The sequence below is a fragment of the Sinocyclocheilus grahami genome, unplaced genomic scaffold (genome assembly GCF_001515645.1).
Source record: "Sinocyclocheilus grahami isolate Dianchi unplaced genomic scaffold, SAMN03320097.WGS_v1.1 scaffold2.1, whole genome shotgun sequence".
NCBI classification, from domain to species: domain Eukaryota; kingdom Metazoa; phylum Chordata; class Actinopteri; order Cypriniformes; family Cyprinidae; genus Sinocyclocheilus; species Sinocyclocheilus grahami.
Genome location: NW_015505181.1, coordinates 2,145,198 through 2,168,211, shown reverse-complemented (window position 1 = coordinate 2,168,211; position 23,014 = coordinate 2,145,198). Strand labels below are relative to the sequence as shown.

Genomic DNA, 23,014 nt, shown 5'->3' with positions numbered 1-23,014 from the left:
TTTTTACTATTTAAAATAACTGTTTTCTATTTGGAAATATTTTAAAATGTAATGTATTCCTGTGATTTCAAAGCTGAATTTTTAGCATCATTACTCCAGTCACATGATCCTTCAGAAATCATTCTAATATTCTGATTTGCTGCTCAAAAATAATTTATTATTATGTTGAAAACAGCTGAGTATAATTTGTTATGGTTTCTTTGATGAATAGAAAGTTCAGAAGAAAAGCATTTATCTGAAATAGAAATATTTTGTAACATTATAAATGTCTTTATCATCCCTTTTGATTTTGAATTTAAAGCATCCTTGCTGAATAAAAGTATTGATTCCTATAATCCCCCCCCCAAAAAAAATTATACTGACTCCAAGCTTTTGAATGGTATAGTGTATAATGTTACAAAAGCTTTTTATTTCAGATAAATGCTGATCTTTGTATCTTTCTATTCATCAAAGAATCTTGAATATTTTTACTAAACTGTTTTAAATATTGATAATCAGCAAATCAGCATATTAGAATGATTTCTGAAGGATCATGTGACACTGAAGACTGGAGTAATGATGCTGAAAATTTAGCTTTGATCACAGGAATAAATTACATTTTAAAATATATTCAAAAAGTAAGCAGTTATTTTAAATAGTAAAAATATAATTTTTTTTTACTGTTTTTGCTGTACTTTGGATCAAATAAATGCAGGCTTGGTGAGCAGAAGAGACTTAAAAAAAAAAAAAAAAAAAAATTTTACTGTTAAAAAACCTTTGACTGGTAGTGTAGGCTGATTATTCTTATAGATTGAAATAAATGTGCTTCAGCCAGGATAAAGAGTATGAAAAGTGCTCTGAGTTGCTGCAGAAAAAAAAAATTGAGCAACAACAAAAACGTTGCTGGAAACGTGCTTATTCTTGAAAATGCAAACTGATTCTCCGCCAGCATGAGGCGCTTTGAGAGCGGTAGAATTAGCGGTTTCTCCAGTAACGGCTGTAATCAAAGCAGCTCCGCTCATGAACGCTACTTTATCAGATAAAATGAAAATGTCATCGAAACTTTTCTGAAGACAGTCGGTTCCCTTCAGAGATACATTCATATAAAACACCCACAATGTGTTTTGATTTTGAAACGTGCAAATGCTGTTTATTCAACGAAGTCAAACGCCACAAATAAATCAATGTATGGGAAACACTGGTAATGTATATCGAAATATCGGAAATGTTTAAAAATCATATCACCGTTATTGAAAAAAATTATATCGCGATACATATTGATATTTAATTATTGTCCAGTCATACCTTTAACACTTCAACGGGCACCTGCATGGGTGCCTGGAAGTGTGTTGGTGCACTGATGGCTGGCGAGGGCGCTGGTGGGCCTGGCATGCGGTGCTGCATGTAATGCATGGATGCTGCCTGTTGCTGCTGCCGCTCCCGCTCCCGCTCCCGCTGCTCCTCCTGCTGCAGTTGGTCCCGCATGAGCTGCAGGCGCAAGCCGATACGTGACGACATGGCTGGGGGACGCGGGGGGCGGGCTGCTGTCACCGTGCAGTCCAGCCCGAAGAGTGGTGGGGTGTCTGCAAGGGAAATAGTTAGAGGAAGTGAATATGAAGTAAATGGATTTCAAATAAATACGGTTCTTTCAAACTTTCTATTAATCAAAGAATCATGAAAAAAGGAGCTTCCACAGAAATATTATCCAGCAATTTTTTTAAACATTGATAATAATAAGAAACGTTTCTTAAGCACCAAATAAGCATATTAGAATGATTACTGAAGGATAATGTGACACTGAAAACTGGAGTAATGGCTGCTAAAAATCCAGATTTGCCCCCCCTTCAAAAAAAAAAAATTATAAATTAAATTTTTCAAATAGATTAAAATATAACAGTTATTTTACATTTTATCAATATTTCACATATTACAGAATGCAGTCTTGGTAAGCATAAAATATTTCTTTAAAACATCTTATATCAAAAGAGAAAACAATATTTCTGTTTTTGTAAAAACAAACAAACAAACATAAAAATGCAACACCAACTGCACCTGCAGTGTGGTCTCTCTATAACAATAAATCACTTGTAATATGATATAAATGGCTATTTAAAAGTGCAGTTACAATTAAAAATGTAATTAAATTAAGTATACACATGAGGAACCTAAAAGATAAATCATGCAACTTGGCATTTTCTAAAAAAAAAATATATATATATATATATAATGTACATTGTATGTAACCACCATATGTTGCATTCATAATGTCATTTGGGTGTCCTCAAATTGCCCATAAGATTATCAACAGGCTATGCCATTTCTTTTGAGCTGTTGTCCATCCCACAAGGAGACCGATGGCTCTAAATAAATACAACTCAGAAGTTACAATGAGTGTGATGGGGAAGTCATGTGAGGGTCAGGTGGTGTTTTTCTTTTCTGTAGAAGCTCATGTGAGTAGCCTTTTCAATTAGGAAATGCCTCCTAAACATCTTCACCCCATAATACAGAAAGGCCCACACCCTGTTTCTTCTACGGCCCTGGGGAGTCCCTAAGCAGAGGAGTTCCTCTTTTCGGGGTACTACAGAAGACCAACATGCAAGCAAGCATGACTTTGCTGTTATTGGAGATATTGCGACAAAGATGCATACAGGAAGTAAAATGTAAGTGTACTTATTGATAAAGATGGGGTGCTAAGTATCCACCCTATGTTAGATAAAGCCAACAGAGGCCTGTCTGGCGCATCTCAGCAGCACCACATCACAAACTATACTGTAGATAGCCACGAGGTGGAAAGGACAACCCAGAGGGACTGGGCTGCCTATGGAGAAAAGCTTATTGTACTAGAGGTACAATAAGCAAAGCAGCTCCTATTGAGATGGCACTGAAGCAGCATTTAGCCCACAGTGTACATTTCAGTGGTGGAGGGGGCACACACACTACAAGCTTTGTGGTTCACACTGGTCAGTGGACACTTTCAGGCTTTGTCACCAGGGCAGTTGCCAGAGGTTGACTCAGTTCCAGTGGGACGGACTGTCTCACAAACAGCTAGACGGACTACCGGGGTGGTTGATAACCTGCTGGTATTTGACTTCAAACTTAGTGAGGCAAGCTCAGATATGGATGTGGCACCAGAGCTACATTGTTATTTTTTAAACACTCTAATGCCAATTTTAAACTGAAAAGATTCTGAAGTGGCATTTAGGTGTCTTTATACAGATTGTTGAATGCTGCTCAGAGATGGCATAAATGCATTTACACAGTAATCACAAATGTATACTTGGATACTAGGGGTTGAGGTGGGTCAGAGCGGGCATAATTTAGTCTGGCTTTTATCCAGCATTGCATCTTTACATTGAATTTTGAGCAGGCACAGAGCAGCCTTAACTTAGCTGTTTAAAGATGCTATCTTTAATATCTATAGATATGACTCGTATAAAGGTGTAGTCACATTTACCGTTAAAAGTGCCCATTATGCCATTTCGAATATTGCCTTTCATACAGTGTGTAATGTAGCTGTATGTGAATGCAAACAATCTGCAAAGTTGTAAAGCCGAAAGTACACGATAAATAAAGTTATTGTCTCCCAAAAGAAAGAATAGACTCTGAACAGCCTAAACGAGTCGTCAGTAATTTGAAACCCAGGCTCACGGAAAGGAGGGGTTTAGAAAGACTGAATCTTAGAACTGCTTCGAACGAATCGTTTGAAAATGAGGTGATATTAAATGCATATTTTGAGAAAACAAAATTTGCATGCATGTAAACCTATTGCAGGAGACTCCCAAAACAATATTCGGAACCTTAAAAATAGCATAATAGGGGCACTTTAAGAATTACATTTTCACACACATATTTCACACGTTGGTCACACATATTTGCCACATTGTTCGACAATAATAGATCTTTCTATTAAAATTTTGCTAATGGAAATGTCTGCACCTTAAGAGTGTGTGGAAAATACTTTACTCAAATGGAAGTCAGGCTGCTTGGAAAAACAATCTAACCATTCTGCCATTGGTCATACAACTAGTCCCGCCCCCAAACTTACACCATTGGTTGGTGTCAATGTTGTTGTGTGAGGCTGATTGGAATTCTCAAACAAACAGAGAAATGTTTTGAGAGTGTCACAGAGTCACAACAGCTAGTTATTTTTGTTATGATCTATATTAAAATGACATATTTCTCCTAAAAATAAAACTTTAAAAACTAAAATCAATAATTTTAAGTATGAGCAATAGCTTTAGCAAACACCACTAATGAGTAACTGGTAATTTTGAACTGGTCAAATAACTGGTAAACATTTCTCAGTTTTTCAAATGAAGAAACAATCTGATAGCTAGACTGTTTCTCAGAAGTCCACCTAACAGTCAGAGCTGGGTGTTCTTGTATTACTGTTGTATCAACAGAGCGTTTGCGGATAATGACGTATATGTGCGTACGCCTCCTCCTGTGACGTTGCTCTCCCACACCGCCCATCGGCGAATACCAGGCATACACTGCACCGATGGAGCCGCATCCAAACAAAGCCAGCTATCAAAGTGCTCTATTGTCACAGTAGCCAGTGAATTTATGGCATCTCTACATCAAAGGATGAAGAAAAAATATAAAAAGTGGACCACAAAGCATATTCACACACACAAACACACCTGCATGCTTGCAAAGCCTTATAGCATTCAGTATATCATTATTGTATGCCACCTTCTAATGCATCAAAATAGTATAAGTATCTAAATAAAAGGTGTCTATTAAGTATATATGAACCATGTAAAAGTAAATGTAAAAGTATGTACTATGTAAATGTATCTATTATGATAGAATTTCCAGGTATTTTTGCAAATTAAAAATCTATCTATATATGAAATCTAAAAAAAAATACTATCAAAATTATTGAGACTATTGAAAATATAGGCCAAGGAGACAGAAATAAACCTTATTGTTGTACCCTGAGATTTTCACAGATGCCATTTGAGCCATTTAGAAGCTTTGATCGCAAAAATGTATTTGCATGGTTGAAAATTCATGTCTTCCTTAATTCACAAAAACAGCGATAAAGGAGAAAGGAAACAACAGGGTGCGTGCAAGAGCACCATTGTGCAAGGTGTCAGAGCATATGAACTAACCACCAGGCTAATACCCTAACAAATGTCCTAAACACAACAATTATAAGAAGCATGCAAATCTGATGCTCTCAGAGCACTTGTGAGTGCAAGAACACTAATGCACCCCATGGGTCAGGATTTGCCAATTAGCTGCTACTAGATTGTAAACACACCAAAAAGCATCTTAATGATTTGACAGCCATTCAAAAGTTATTAATAGTTTTCAAAAAATAATTATTTCATATATAATAATTTAAATATTTAATTTAAGAATTAAAATTCCTACAATACAATTAAAATTAGCCAAAGTATAGCAAAGGAAACAATTGATCAGCTTGCGTCATTCAGAGAACAAGTCTGCAATATCAGAAATGAGCTCATTCACATCACTGAAATTTGTAACTGCTTATATGCAAATATGAATAGAACTTTTGGGTTTCAGACACTGCAGTAACCTGCACAGGAAAGGTGGGGGGGTGCGTCTGGCAAAGAACCAGATTATGTTGGCTCTTCTGCTCCTGTCCACCCTTGATTTACCACCCACCCCATCTAGCAAGTCAGTGAGGCAAGCGGAACCAAAAATAACACCCACACTTTCTGTTCCTGTTTGCAGAGACACCCTGTTCCCTCGGGATAACAGACTGCCGGTGTGTAAATTCTATGCCTCTGCAGCACACAGTGAACTTTCCATGCTCTGGTCAATTTATCTGGCATGTTCTAAGAATTCACACTCGCACATGGGATTAACACTCGCCGGGATGAAATAAGGTGGGATGGGTAGGGGAAGGGCAACTCTTGAGTAGGAGGATGAACCTTCTGGCAGTGTCTTCACAGCACCCTTTTCCTTCCTCTTTTGCCTCAAGATACACAAGAGCGTCAGTTCTAGGAAAAGCTGCTCTTCTTTGAGTTGTGATTTGTGATTTTTATAAATACTGTATAATAAATTACAAGGAAAACTGAGAAAACTTTTAAAACAGAATAGAGCCCTTCAGTTAATGCACTGAATAGCATGGGGTCCCATGATTTCAAGAAAATAGAATAATAATAAAAAAATCCCCAAATGATGCTTGTGTCATGTGCAGTGTGGTCATGCTTCTCGGGCTCCCATCAACACAGTGATTACCTCACTCACAAACTCATGCAATCAAGTAAACAAACATCACTCAAACTTCTGCTTTTACAGATTCTGCTGTGTCCATTCCAAAAGTGATACTGTTTCATTTAACCATTGATTGACACTGAGAATGGAGAAAATGCCAATTCATTAAATATCAAAAGAGAAAAAACACTTTCAGGTTTTCCAGCTTCCACATGAGCAAGACATTCATGACCTCCATTACATTTAAATAGTCATATGCTGGATTAAATGCCTTTTAGTCCAACAGGCACAGACAACTTAATCCTGACACAACTGTCACAATACATTTCATATGTTTGCTTACTACAACACAGATGGTTCTTACTGACATTACTCCAATCTTCAGTTTCACATGATCCGTCAGAAATCATTATAATGTGCTGATTTGGTGCTCAAGAAACATTTCTTATTATTATCAATTGTTGAAAACAGTTGTGCTGCTTACTATTTTTCTGGAAACAGTTATAATTTTTTTTCAGGATTCTCAGACGAATACAAAGTTCAAAAGAACAGCATTTGGCAGTGCTGAGAAATTCATCTTAATAATGTCTGTTGTGAAGTTAGGAAAAATAAATTGTGGAAATACAAAAATGTGGATGACACTCCTACCTTCCTGAAATGTCACTGACTGTTGTACATGTGTATCAGGATGCTTCATAAAATCTAGAGTACTGTCAAGCTCAATTATGCGTTAGTGTATAATCTAACTTGATTAGATTCTCACATATCTAGTGAACACAATGACCTGTGGGTGACTTGTTTCAAAATGTTCAAAACACACACAAACAACCCAACTGCTCCATTTCTTTGCCGTACCAATTACTGTCTGACCTCTTGACTCTTTACTGGACAATGCTGCTATGGAGAAGTTTGTTTGTAAAAAAAAATTATCGCAAATGCTGTGGCGTGCAGTCAGAGCCACGTGCAAAGATTTTCATGGTCTTGAAAGGACCATAGATTGTTTTAAGTTCTTTAGTTTAAGTCCATCCCCAGTACAATTAAATAAATAAATAAAAAACACCAGATATGCTTTTTATTCATATTTTCTTTATATAAACCTTAATTTGAGTCATTTTATACTGAGAGGGCACATTATTTACTCAACCCTTGTCACTGATTGCTCACTTGTTCAACAGGAAATGATAACCCCATAACGACCTATATGCAACTTCCAACTTTGACAGCACTTACGGGAAAATATACAAATGCTCCAATGGATTTTCCTAACAGACAGGCTCAGCTGCGTTCGGACACACACTGAATGGAGTATTCTCCACAGCTTTCTGTGCCTTTATTCATTTCTCTCTGTGAGAAATATCTCACAATTACCTCTTTGTGTGGAAAGTGCTGAAAGTGATCTGGGTGTCCTCCACGCGCTGCTCTCTACATGACTGGGTGCCTGCCTATGAGTGGGCTGAAAAACTGGAAAAGAAACACAGAGATTTGTATTAGTGGCCATGCATCCCTTGCCCGGTGAGTAACATGAAGAGGTGTCCGGCTGTGGCTGGATAAATCGGAGAGATGACAATGCTGCAGATAGCTGCGGCTGTGCTATTTCTAGCGGTCAAAGTAACAAGGCAACAGGTGCATCGCAGATATATCTATTTATATGTACATTTGATATCTGGGTTAAACCATGAAACATCTAATTAAACTTCTTTCCAAACTGTGAGAATTAAACGTGTACAGTGCATTCATATGTATAGACCCAACATTCTATCCAATGGATCCAATGAGAGCAAGCACCTCCATTACAGGAAACACATGTTGTTGTTGGCCATAAAAAAAAGCACTGGGACTACAGTTAAACTATAGTATTAGTTAATACTGCTAATACTTAAATGCTAATATTTATTGAGAATTGATCAAATAAAATACAAATGAAATAAAATTAAAATAGGGACTACAGTTGAAATGTTGCTCTTAGTTAATACTGCTAATATTTAAATGATAATATTTATTGGGAATTTTTCCTGTAAAAAAAAAAAATAATAATCTTGTCCATTTATGTTTGTCTAATTTTTTTAATATTTTTATGATGCCTTCTTCTTTTGTGCTGTGTTTATAACGTTACAGCTCAATTTTGTGAGTGCCGTGAAATAGCATTAAAATCACTGGCAACTATCTTTCTCCAAAGTACAATAAAGGAGGTGAGCCACTGATTTCTCATCTCTGTTAAACACATTTTACTATGCTTAAATCTAATCTGCAGATTTTAACTCCAAAATCAGCACAAAAAATGCCACAAAAGTCCACTGATTCCATCCAGGTCTGTTTATGGATCTCTGCCACTGATTTATCTTACAATAATAGACCATCATAATAAAAGTAGTGCAAGTCAAAATGGCTTAAAGGGTTAGTTCACCCAAAAATGAAAATTAGCCCATGAATTACTCGCCCTCAAGGCAACCTAGGTGTATATGACTTTCTTCTTTCAGACGAATCCAGTCGGAGTTATATTAAAAATTGTCTTTGGTCTTCCAAGCTGTTTAATGGCAGTTAGTGGGTGTTGCAGTTCATCAGTCCAAAAGAAGTGAAATAAAGCGCATCCATCCATAATAGAAAGTGCCTCACATGGCTCTGGGGGGTGAACAAAGGCATCCTGTAGCGAATCGATGCGTTTTTGTAAGAAAAATATCCATATTTAAAACGTAATAATCAATTTAATCTAGCTTACGCTCACTGTTGTATACGGAAGCAGCTCTGGACGGATGACGTAGGACGTTTGCATTGCGTATGCGCCGTTCAGAAGTGACGAACGCGAAAGCGCAGGGGAGCGATCGAAACAAAAAACGGTCACGAATTAGAAGTACAAAATTAGGATTTGTAAAGAAGAATGTCGGAGGATTTCGATACAAGCCAAGAGGAGACTGGTTTTCCTTTGCTAAAGTAAGGAAACTGTGCTTCCTTTGCTCCTGTAAAAAAAAGGTTGGTTTTCACAAGACTCTTACATCATCTTACATCATCCTCCCAGAGCTGCTTCCGTGTACAACTGCTGGCGCAAACTAGATTAAAGTAGGGATGCTCCGATCCGCCTTTTTTGCCTCCGATACCTAGGGTTCGGTATTGGCCGATACCGATTCCGAGCCGATACCAGTGAAGTTTTTTTCCCTCATTTAAATAAATGTAGAATTTATATATCTCTGTGTGTGGAACTGATAATCATTCTTTCACAATCTACTAGATACAGACTACTTCATTATAAAGAAAAATAAAATAAACAAATATGAAAAAATATAGGCCTATGTATATTTATAATCTATGACAAAAATGTATCATAAACTAGGTTAGTGGATAATTAATTAAGTTATGCCATTTTACAAACATATATAATACACTCTTAATATCAGTCAGTCAAGCAGTCAAGCATTATATTATTATAATCAAGAATTATTTAATAATAGAAGTTTAGTAATTAGAATTAAAACTTGGTAACCATGAATTTAGGACTGGTGCTGGTGCTTTTTTTGGTCATTCAGTGTTCCTGAAAAAAAAAACTATAACACTGATAAGATATTATTATTATATGAATTCTACTAATAAGAACAATATAAAAACGCACTAAGGATTAATGAGCTACTGGATTCATGAATATTAATCTGGTTGTGTGCGTTTGCTTTGAACTGATTCGCTGAAATCAAAACAGGGACAATAATAGGTGAGCACCAGCCTATGCGATTGTCGTTTACTACACAAACACAGGTGCGCTGCGCATCCATTCAAATGAACTGAAAACTATCACAGATCGCTTGACGGAGAGGTTTACATGTAGCGCATCAATTATGCATGTTATGTAAGACTCTCGCTCGCTCTCTGCTCACAGTGAGAGAAAGCGACGGCGAGTCGTGCGCCTTCACACTAGAGTTTGTTACGCCAAATACACAAAAACAGGTGCGCTGCGCATCCATTCAAATGAACTGAAAACTATCACAGATCGCTTGACGGAGATTCAAACTCTGAAGCGCTCAGTCAGAGTGTTCTGTGAGTGAAAATGTATCTGCTAATCATATACTCAGCATCCATCTCACACACTGGCAGGTAAAATCTAAGATTTGATTAGCCATTGGCTAATATTAGACATCATTTAGTCGCCCAGAGTGAAGATTTAGTCGCATATGCGAGTGATTTACTCGCAATATAGAGGGTTGACAGTCTATGAGCACGAAGCGCTTACAATGTGCGCACATTGTAAGCGCTTCGTGTTAAAAACTGCAAAGCACAAAGGGAAGAGAAATTGGTGCGTAGTGTATTATATCTGTGCAACAGTTATTGAGCCTTTCTTTTAACAGTTTTAAATTTTCTACGCCCGTGTTTTGTTCTCACAGACACCCGGTAGCAAGTAACAAAACATTAAACTCCGGCAAGAAGATACAGTCCTTTTTGCAAAATCATAGACATGTATTTACAAATCAAGTATAATGGGAACACAGAATGATCTTGGAGAGAGCTTTACCGAGCTGACTGCTGTAACCGAACGTGACCAGGGTTTAAAGGCTGAACGAATGACTGACAGCCACAGCGAAGAAAAGAGTTTGTGTGAACTTTAATGTAAGGACTTAAATATTCATATGTAGCTCACATTAAGCTATGGTATGGCTTCAGAAGTAACACAGAATAATTCGCACAATCAAAAAAAAAAAATCTCGGATTTGGATCGGCTCTCTCTGACCGATACCCGATATGAATATCGGATCGGCGCATCCCTAGATTAAAGTGATTATTACGTTTTGAATATGGATATTTTTCTTACAAAAACGCATCGATTCGCTACAGGACGCCTTTGTTCACCCCCCGGAGACGTGTGAGGGACTTTTTATTATGGATGGATGCACTTTATTTCACTTCTTTTGAACTGATGAACTGCAACACCCACTAACTGCCATTAAACAACTTGGAAGATCAAGTCAATTTTTTAAATAACTCCGATTGGATTCATCTGAAAGAAGGAAGTCATATACGCCTAGGATGGCTTGAGGGTGAGTAAATAATGGGCAAATTTTCATTTTTGGGTGAACTATCCCTTTAAAAGCTGCTTTATATAAGACCAAACATGCTTAACAAGAACCTAATGCAACACTTGACAAGCCAAGAAGATCTCAGTTAACTGTGAGATTTCTAATAAAACACATTTCCCAACCACTGAGAGGCCTTTCACTAAATATGTGTGTCCAACAATGTGAATATTCAATCCCGTTATGGGTCGTTGATATCAAATTATACACAAATCTCAGTAATGATTCACTCTCCATACCTTAAATGCAGTTGTACACAGGCAGTGCAAACGAAGAAGGCCGGTCAATGATTATCTCGTCCTATTTGTCACAGATACACAATCCTCATGTAACTCCAAACCAGTGGCGTCCTAACTGAATGCTCAGCCTTCTTGTTGAAGCATGACTCTTATATTAGAGTCTGTACTGGCTGACAGCGCCACCACTCGTGACCAATCGCCACAGAGAAAAAGAGAGGGAGAGCGATCAACAGTCACAGGGAAATCCTTAGTCATGAAGTCTTACACTACAGCGTCCACAACTTCTCCACTTCTGTCTATTACCCCCTCCAGTTCCCCTAAATGACCCAAACCTTCCGTGAGAGAGGAACAAGGGGACTTCATTGTACCTCATCCCTTTCCTCGAGTCCTCTTCCATCTCATCTGACTGTGCCGCTGAAAATAATGAGTCTGGAGGAGTGTGGTGAATCATTGGTTAGGCTGGATCAGCAAAACACTCATGTGGACGTGTAAACATGCCACATATTGATACATTTGGATTAGTTGCTCATAATTGTTGCACGGTGTTGCCTTCACTGCAAGTTGAAACGTGCAGATACACATCAATGTCACATGAATGTCTAGTAATTAATTCGGCAGAGGATTTTATGCAAAGAGACTTGCATTCAAAGTTTTTTTTTTTTTTTTTTAAATCCATGGGAATTAAACCCATGATCCTGGAGTTGCTATCACTATGCTCTACCAGTAGTAAATGGTGCTCTGATATGGTCACATGATGATGATAATGATGGTGGTGGTCAAGCCTTCACATACACTACTGTTCAAAAGTCTGGGGTCGAAGTTCAGAAGTCTCGTATGCTCACAACAGCTGCATTCATTTGGTAAAAATACAGTAAAAACAGTCATATTAATACAATTTAAAATAATTGATTTCTATTTGAATATATTTCAAAAAAGTATTTTATTCCTGTGATGGGACAGCTGACTTTTCAGCAATCTTCAGAAACCATTCTAATATGTTGATGTGGTGCTCAAGAACCATTTTTTAATTATCAATGAAAACAGTTGTGCTGCTTAATATTTTTGTGGAAACCGTGATACATTTTTCCAAGATTCTTTAATGAATATAAAATTAAAAAGAACGACATTTATTTGAAATAGAAATAGTTTTATATTACAAATCTAACCTTTACTGTCACAGACAGTACAATTACTGTAAGAAGTATTTTGTTTGCAGAACTCCCTATTCACATGTCTAAATTCAGTCAGTCCAGTCAAGTCACTCCCTTATAGTGTTCACTTGCTTCCCCATGTCGATCAGAACCCATTTTCTTGTGCGACACACAAAGAGTTAATATCACATTATCAAAGCTTCTCAAAGCTGATCTCCATACGATGGAAATGCATGGCTGTTAATATGACAGTCCACACAAAAATGAAAATTCTGTCATCATTTACTCAACTTCATATTATTACAAACCTGTATGACTTTCTTTATTCTGTCACAGAATAAAGAAAGTCATACAATGAACACGATTGACTTTCATTTTATCTTCTTTTCTGAGAAATTCTGTGGAACTCAAAAGAAGATACAATGAAAGTCAATCGTGTTCATTGTTGTTTAGACCCCAACATTCTTCAAAATATCTTCTTTTGTGTTCTGCTGAAGAAAAAAGTCATACAGATTTTGAATGAAATGAGGGTGAGTAAATATTTTGGCAAAAATCTGAGCTTTGAATGTAGCTTTGGATAAAAGTGTCTGCTAAATTGCAAATGTAATGGAAGGTGAATTGCTGGAAAGCAGGAAACATGATACAGTGAGAGGTTTCCTAACATGTAAGATCAAGCCAAATAAATGTTACATAAAAATGCTGCTTTCAGAATGAAAAAAAAACAGACATCACACTGTGTCTCCCCCTAATGGTCATAAAAATAGAATGAGAGGTTTCCTAACATGTAAGATCAAGCCAAATAAATGTTACATAAAAATGCTGCTTTCAGAATGAAAAAAAACAGACATCACACTGTGTCTCCCCCTAATGGTCATAAAAATAGACATGAAATATTATTATATAAGCTGTTTATATTCTGTAAAATTTGACATAAAGTGCACTTGGTAAAGGCCAGATGCATTTTAAGGAAGGACACCATTATTTTCCCCCAAGAAATAGTCCAATGTGCATTCAGTGGGCCATCAATTGACAAACTCCAAGTAATGAATTATACAATCAGACAAAACAAAGACTGATGGAAGGGTGAGTTAAGAGGAAGCGAGATGTTAGTTACAAGAAATGAGTATTGCATTATGCCTGAATAATTCCCACCTCTGCTTTAGATCATGTGTGCATAAAAAAAGAATTGATTTCCGCATAATGGGGTTCTGTGACATTTACTGTAGATTGACATTACATGATCAAAATTTATGCTCATATTTTTCAACTTATAGTTAAAGGTCTCGATTTGTTATGAATAGCTTGATTTCCAGTATAACAGTGGTGTCTGAATGGTTTTGCCTCAGGATCTAAATTTTACACAGGAACAAATTTCTTAATAGTACAAAAGGTGCCAAAAAAAGTCCTTAGAGAAATTGAAATGTGTTAAATTGACTATGGACTACTGCATATACAGTACCATTCAAAAGTGTTTTTTATACTCTTATTTGGCAAGGATGCATTAAATTAAATCAAAAGTGACAGTAAATAAATTTTTTATATAACAAAAAAATTATATTTCAAATAAATGCTTTTCTTTTGAACTTCTTATTCATCAAAAATCTTGGGGAAAAATTATCACGGTTTTCACAAAAATATAATAAGCAGTACACATTTATAACTAAAATGGATGCTTAAAAAACTTTGGCTTTACCGTCACAGGAATAAATTATATTTTAAATAGAAAACAGTAATGTATTTTTGATAAAAATAAATAATAAAATGAAATTAAGAAGAAGAAAAAAATACAGCATTGGTGATTACACAATACTTTCAAAAACATAAAATTTCACAGACCTAAACTTTTGAATGGTTGTGTATAATATGCAAATGGATTATCATAGCTTAGGTTGAATAGGAAAACTGACAAATTTGTAAATACATAAACAACAGAGGATGTGTTATTTACCCACCTAACATATGGGCAAACACTGAAAATGGAAATGGGTAAATGGGAAGTGTTTTTATTTGCATTTTCATAGTACAAATCCATCAGTTGAGAACCATTGTTATATACCATATTAATGACTAATTATTCCAGTCTGTCAGTAATATGAGGGAAATCTTAAGAAAAAAATGTATTCTAAAGCACTGCTGAACATACCAAACAAAGAACTGCTTTGTAATCGTATGTGTGCGTTATTTCTAAAGGTTAGACATAAAAAACTGGTTCACCATGGCCACAAACCAAAGTCAACAGAATTACAATGAGACAGCAAAATGTCTGTGGGCATTTATGGAACTAACATGAATCTGCCCATCATAGCTCAGTTATGATGTCATGAAGCTTTAATAATAACAAACCGAAACAGTATATATTCAAACGCCCATCAACTTCAATCTCCACTGTACCGAAGATTCCCTTCTCGGCTGACTTTTGTGATCAATTCAAAATCAATTCAATTTTTTTTTCTGTGGCTTTGTTTGGAAGGTGCATGATGGGTAATAAAAGGCCGGACACCATGCACTTCCATTCAGGCTCTGTGACCTCTGAAAAGTACTCAAACAAGTGACCTTTCCTCCAAAGAGACCTCGCTGGGGGGCTTTTAAAACGATAAACAATGACAGAAAAACGTTCACAGATGCTAACTGTTGCAAAGTGGTTTCAACGGCTTGTTGACATTCAACATGCAAGACAAGACCAGCCTTGTGCGCACACACTGAGGCAGTTTAATAAACTAAATACAGACAACAATGTATTTACAGTAGTATTTTGGGCCATAGAAGGAGCGCCAGAGACAAAACTGTATTTCATTGGTCTGAACAGCTGCAGGCCTGTTGCAATGCTCCAGCTCCCGTGTAGGAGGCCATGCTTATGACCAAGAAACTGTTGTGTTCCTGACAATAGCCTATGGAAAGAAGGATATTTCTAGACCCTGACTATGTCTAAACCGGCTGGTCTGGCATTTCTATTATTTCCCATCAGCTTTTCTGATCAGGAGGAAACTAAAAACTTACTCGTGCATTTTGCAATGACATTAAGATGTATGAGGGGAATCCCATAAGTAGGGCTGGGTGATAAAACGATAACGATAATTATCGTGATATATTTTTTCCTCAAAACAATATGAAGAGTTCGATAAATGGTCGATGTAATATTTATTTATAATGTTTCCGCCAAACACAGAAGGAAACAGCGTTACTCATTTGAACCGCGACACACGGAGCATTTATCTGTGCGGCTCAAAGTTCAAACAGCAGCGCAGCGCGAGCTCACTAGAGCAGATGTGTTTACTGGCTGATGAGTCTTGGTCACGCGACACTAAACAGCGCTGCGAGATCCAGTGTGAAGCGCTTGAATTCAGTGAAGAACACAAATGAGTTGTGATTTCATTTGAAGCCAGATGAAACAGCGAGACAAACGCTGACAGTGAGCAACGATACAGTCAGAAGACTTTTCAATCTACAAATCGCCATCATTTACTATGGATTTACTGTAACTGCACCATGGTATTGTGGCAGAAATGTGGGATATTCATATTGAATTTTATTATATTATTTATGTAGACATGTATTAAATGTATTGAAGGAGTAATGAAATGGAATTACAGTATTTTTTGTGATTAAGCTATAGCGTTTGTGCATTTATACTTAATGTATTTTCATACAAATAACGTTACCTAGAAACCATAGTTACATAGTTAAATTTTTACTTACTATATGTGTGGTTTTAACTGTGGTTATCATGATCTAAATGTATGCTACTGTGGAAGACCAATGGTTAATTTTAATAAAACTCAGTCAGAATAATACATTTCACCATATAAATATGAGGTTGTTACAGTTTTTTACAGATGTTACTGTTTTTGATAATGAACATAAATTTACATCTGCATCCTAATTTAAGCTACTACTGTCAACTCAAGCCATGGTCAAAATGTGCTTTTCTAAGAGACAAAAATACATAATATTATTAATATTGCAGCCTGCACTGCAAACTGTGCTGAAGATCAAAGTCAGGCAACACAAAGCTGTTTCATGATTTGAAACAATATCACTCATTAAAACATGCAGATACTAAGATTTTTTTTTTTCCATATTGACATTTATTTTGTTAAGGAAAAATTACTAGAAAAGTGTAAAGAATTCAAAAATGTGAAGTGTTTGTCATGCTCTGACCATAAAGAGTAGTTTAAAACCACAATTAACAGTCTACAACTAACCATCTACAATGGTTTCTACAACTTTCAACTTAGGAGCAAAAATCTGCCTTTAAACTTGATAGAAATGAAGATTTGAAATTTATCGTGATAATTATCGATCTCGACTGATATGAAACATTTTGTCGTGATAAACTTTTTTATTTTACCCAAAAGTTACATATTCACATTCTGCTTGTTGAAGAGTGTTTGTTGTAATAACATAGAGGTTGTTTTAGCGAGACTAGAGAGAAAAAATAGGTCACCTCCATTTCTTAATCCTCTGGTGGTCTTTTGTCATTTTAGACCCCAAAATTTTACGTTTTGATTGATTACAATTTTTCACTTTACCGGAATGGTATGAAACCTGGTGACTTTTGTGGCACTTGCTATATGACCACAAAAAATGTGGACATGAATAGAAAAGGCTAAATGGTCTTAAAAAATAGTAATACGTGTGATCTTTGCATAGGAAATGAAAGGGAAATATGAAAATTACAAAAATACAGACCATTTTTTGTATGGTCTACAAATCAGCCTTAATGAAGTAGTCTTTGATAATATATAAATAAATAGCTGATAATACTCTTATAGTGCTATTATATATGATTTCCTTTATTTCTCCCACCAGATGACACCAATCTTCCTTATATACGTTGGATTTAAATACCTTTGCTATATATTTAACTTAAACACTGTATTCATTAAAAATATAAATATTTTTTTCTAATATTTTCATTAGTTAATAGACATCAGTGCTGCATAATTAAGAGGTGAATATTGTCTAGTAGCATGAAATCCCCTCAAAATACAAAAATTCAGTGTTGTGTTAGTATCAGTTATTTTTATGGTTTTGTTTTTGTTGTTTGTTTTTAAATATGTCTATATAGCTTTTTATTAATTTTCATTTAGTTTAGTTATGTTAGTACATTAAGTTAAATTAAATGGAAATGAGAAACATTGCATTGGAAACTAGCTGAAATAAAATATGTTTACGTTTGTCTTTTTGTTGTTTTATTTTATTATTTTATTTCAGTTTACTTTTATTTTATTTCAAGTAACGGTTTTAGTTAACAAAAATAACCCTAATAACAAATATTATTGAAACAAAATATATTACATTCATTTTATAAAAAATAAAATAAAATAAATGTTACTAGTTTGACCCCTAAATGAGGAATACAAGAGGATTAATTTGTTGGCAATGGCTTAAACAAGAATGCCTGGAGATCAGCCATGGCCAAACGAGATATGCTGTGAGATTAGGAGCGTTGGTAGAGGCAGAACACTGTTTGCGATTGTCAGCGTCACTTATGTTACATTACATTGCAGGATCCACCTCCCTCTCTGGCTCCCCCACTCAAAACTAGCAGCATTTACTCAACAGTATGGCAACTATGCCCGCCTTTGGCCTATCTGGCATGTGTGTGGAGAGAGAAAGATTGAGAAAGAGACACAGGATGCTTTGGGACCTTAGTCAGAGGGTAAAGAAAGCAACCATGTCCATGTTTAGCCGTGTGAGATTTACAGGGTGATGCTGACATAAACATTGCACACTCTAGTAACAGACGATGTGGGGATGAGAACTAACAAATGTCATTTTCAATTGTTATTATTACACAATATGTTAACTCAGTGCCAACAGAGGACAACTGCACACTCACAAAAAAAAGGTACAAAAGCTGTCACCTTTGTACTTTATTTACCCCTAAAGGGTGCATATTAGTTCATAAAGTATACATATTAGTAACAAATTGGTACAAATGAGTGCCAAGAGCCATCCATATAAAAAGGCCCACACACAGTTTTGTTTTACAAAAATCAGACTGGAACTGGAGATTAACCAACACTTCCTATTTTTTTATGCAATATGTATCAGACAGTTAGTAAACAGACTGTGGGTGAACCCTGTCATATGAGACTGGTACTTTCACACTTGGTTCGATTGCCTGGTCTGAACCAGAGTTCGATTTCTCCCCCCTCCCCCTGCCCCCGCTGGACTGCGTTCATATTATTTTATTTGGGTCCGAATAACTAGTTTACCCCGTTGTTTTAAAATAGCTGTTTACCCCGTTGCTTAGTAACAACAGCGCAGGAGAAGGTGGGAAAAGCATAGCATTGCTCTCATCACTTTTATATTTATGTTTTTGAACCATTGGTTTTGTTTCCAAAGTTTCAGTACATAACGGCACTTACATCTGTCTTACGAATGTACTTCAAATACGCGGAAGAAGGCTGAAGGCTAACAGAAATTATATATACAGCTGTCTGCTTGCAGCGCGTCAGTCACGGTCCGTGTGTGTGATAAGATATTTCTGGCAAGAATCTGAAAAGAATCACCCCCTTTAAAATAAATCACATTTTGTTGCTTTGCAGCCTGAAATGAAGACGGACACCGTTTTTGTTTTATCCAGCTGTATTTATTCAGTGCAGCTTATAACATCCAAGTGAAAGATACAACACCAACATGCCAGAAAAAAAGAAAAGAAAAAAGAATCACTGTGTTGGAAAAAGGACCCCACCCCCTTATGTCAGTATTTTGTTGAACCACCTTTTGCTTTAATTACAACCTTTAGTGTGTTGGGATATATTTCTACTAACTTTGCACATGTAGACTTTGCGATTTATACCCACTCTACGTTGCAGAACTGCTCGAGTTTAGTTCAATTTGATGGTGACCGTTTGTGGACTGCAGTCATTCCACAGATTTTCAATGGGGTTTAAGTCTGGGCTCTGACTAGGCCATGCAAGGACATTCACATTTTTCTCCTTCAACCACTGTGTGCTCAGTTTTGCTGTGTGCTTTGGGTCATTGTCATGTTGGAAGGCAAACCTTCTTCCCATTGACAACTTTCTAGCAGAGGGCAGCAGATGTTCCTCAAGAATTTGACGGTATTTTGCCCCATCCATTTTTCCTTCTATCCTGACAAGAGCTCCAGTCCCTGCTGCAGAGAAACACCCCCATAACAGTATATTACTACCTCCGTGTTTTCTGTAGGAATGCTGTTATTTGGATGGTGAGCAATATTGGATTTCCGTCAGACATATCGTTTGGTGTTGAGGCCAAATAATTCAATTTTAATCTTATCTGCCTCAGAATCGTGACTGCATGTGGCCTTTCTTGAGGAGTTCTTGCAAACCTCCCATACAAGCCACACTTGTGGAGAATTAGTGATATTGTCGTCAAATGCACACAATAACCACTCTTTGTCATAAATTCCTGCAACTGCTTCAGAGTTGCTGTAGGCCTCTTGGTCGCCTCTCTTACTCTCAGTTTTGAGCGGCATCCTGATCCAGGGAGAGTCTGTGTTGTACCAAATACCTTCCACTTCTTAATAATAGAATTCACTGTGCTTCTAGGCATTGATAAAGCCTTTAAATTTTTTTGTATCCATCTCCTGACTTGTGCCTGTCCACAACTTTATCCCAGAAATCTTTTGACAGTGCCTTGCCACCTATAGTTGATTGTTTGCTTCAGTTGCACTATCAAGGACTGAAACGCTCCAGGAAAGATATTTTCATGCTGAGCTGATCAAAATGACCACAGCTGATCACAGTTGAAAGTCAAATGGCTTTGTGTGCCATTGAGAAAGGGATTAGCTACACCTGAATAGTTTGCAAGTCATTTTAGGAGGGGGTGATAATTTTTCCAACTCAGTGATTCAGTTTTTTTATTTATTTATGTATTTATTTATTTTTTCTGGCAAGTTGGTGTTATATCTTTCACTTGGATGTTACAAGCTTCACTGAATAAATACAGCTGGATAAGACAAAAACTGTGTCCATCTTCATTTCAGGCTGCAAAACTACAAAATGTGATTATTTTAAAGGGGGGTGATTCTTTTCTATAGCCACTGTATAAGCTTAAAGTATATTTGCATCACTGTTGCCCTCTAATAACTGTCACAGAACCAGGCGTTCAGCTACAGTGAAGCACCTGAAACCAATATAAAGGGGCAGGTACAGGGTCAGGACTGTCTGGCCAGTGCCTCTGGACCCAATATCATTCTGCACTTCCTGACCTTCACATTTCCCAGTACATTGAGTACACTACACCCCTTACTGTTTCCATGCTCCCCATGTACACTTTGATATACCTTTGATTATCTTGAAGACTAAACGACTAACCTAAAGACTCTCCAAGCAGTGCAGCCACTGATCACATTATCTTCACTCCCTGCTAATGCATACAGTGAAGATGAGGTTGAAGTTAAACAGGATATTACGCTCATGTGTACATAAGAACAGGACCACCTGGTCTGGTTTCAGGTTGGATTGCAACACTGAGGTCCTGAATTTGTCTGCTACACTATGAGTATGTTGATATGTCATCTATGTTGTATTCTGAATAAAATATTGACATTTGAAACTTCCACATCATTGCATTCTGTTTTTATTCACAATTTGTACAGTGTCCCAACTTTTTTGGAATCGGGTTTGTATTATGCAATTTGCACATTAATTATAATTACATAATAGATCAAATCAGGTGATTTTAAGAACAAAGTTGGTTTAGCGTTTCAATTATTACATTCAAACTTTTGATAGATGTTTCAAAGGGATAGTTCACTCAAAAATGAACATTGTGTCATGTTGTTCCAAGCCTGTGTCACTTACTTTTTTCTGTGGGACATAAATATTCACCTGTTTTTGACCATACAATGAAAGTCAGTGGGGTCCAAAACAACACTGGACCCATTCACAAAAGAAACACTAAGACATTTTTCAAAATATCTTCTTTTGTGTTTGACAGAAGAAAAAAAGAGAAAAAGTCATACAGGTTTGGAACAACATGAAGTAAATGATGACACAATATAAAGACCACTACACAGGGTCCATCTGTATCACCTGCAGCAGGCATGTGCTGTGCAATTTTTAGCCTTTATGATTTTTGCTTGTTAGATTGTATGGCACTAATGTTGGACTGTAAAATATAAAACTCTGGTCACAATTGACAGAATAGGCTTTGTTGCACCCTCATTTTAGCACACAAAATTTAAACGGGGCTGAACACCATTTGTGCTGTCACATTTACTGTTGCTTGGTGACATTTTTTAATCACAAAAAAACAACCTTAATAACAGCTTTCCAAACAGCTTCTTTTTTATGGATTATTTTATCATATTGAAGCATAATGTTATATAAAACCGTCAGAGAGTAGACACCGCCAAAATGAACGCCTTGTCCAATGTGGCTTTTTAGTTTTGTTTTATTGCTAAATTACAAATCTCCGGCTGCACAGAATTCACTCATGAACCTAGAGGTTTGCTGTTGGTTGAATGAGAAAAAAATAGAAGGTGGGGCTTGATTTTAGTGCACCTCCTCACCATCTCTAGCTCACTGCAGACTGGTGGTTTGAGGGGAGTTTTTAAGGATGTTCTGCCGAAGCCGTCAAACTGACGGAATCAGATACTGATCGCCATTCCAGAGGGGAAGCAAATTTTCTGATTTTGATTAAAGATTACAAAGACTAAATTGCATTGATTAATTGTTCATCACAAATCTAGTAATGTGCACTAGCTAGGTAACTAGGGTCAATTTTGATTTCATTCAGACTTTAAGGCCAAGATTCATTACAAAAAGCAAAAAATCTTGACCAAGTCACGCTAAGCTAACCAAGACTGCAAATTTTTTGCAACGACCAAAGAAATTCCTGCAATTGGCCTCAGATGGCAAATGCTTGAACCGGGCTTTAGAAAGAGAACAGAGAGCTGTATTTGTACACGTCCACAGTACATTCTGCTTTTCTCAGTCAGTAATGCCTCCGTCATTGTTGAGAACAGCTGCTGCATTAAATGGCCCACTGCTCTTTCTCTCTCTCTCGCCACGCTCCATCAGCTTCAAGTATCGCCTCAGAGTAGCATTGTGACAACAAGCAGAGAGGAACAAAATTTGGTTTAACATTTAAAGGAAAGGGTTATATCTACAAAGCAAGCTTTTGGCGCATAATTTGGTGCAAGAACTGGCTAAATAAAAGGCACATCTTGGCCTTTTTCAGATATACATCAAATAAACACAATATTACAATGTACAATTGCACAAAAGGCTGCAAACGAACAGCGCGCATCTGAAGTGTCTCTGAAGGAAATAATGCATTATTTATCGGCTTTAAGATATCGGCCAAATTTTCTTATCAGGCCGATACCGATAACAGAAAAAATGAGCCGATATGGGCCGATACCGATATGGTGGCCGATATATCGTGCATCCCTATTTAAAAG

At 36.7% G+C, this 23,014-nt stretch overlaps 1 protein-coding gene across 3 annotated transcripts in view; it reads right to left on the bottom strand.

Moving 5' to 3' along the window:
- LOC107548328 (transcription factor EB-like) overlaps nucleotides 1-23,014 on the bottom strand; it is a 41,230-nt gene that overhangs the window by 14,342 nt on the left and 3,874 nt on the right. The window contains exons 1-3 of one of the 3 annotated variants that reach the window (XM_016229070.1): nucleotides 11,465-11,607; nucleotides 7,543-7,635; nucleotides 1,285-1,562 (exon numbers count right to left, since the gene is read on the bottom strand). In XM_016229070.1, coding sequence (XP_016084556.1) covers nucleotides 1,285-1,497 — 213 coding nt within the window. In that variant the 5' untranslated portion in view covers nucleotides 1,498-1,562; nucleotides 7,543-7,635; nucleotides 11,465-11,607. Of the gene's footprint in view, nucleotides 1-1,284; nucleotides 1,563-7,542; nucleotides 7,636-11,464; nucleotides 11,608-23,014 lie in introns of those variants that run through there. The other 2 variants (XM_016229003.1, XM_016229150.1) reach the window with 2 other exon arrangements.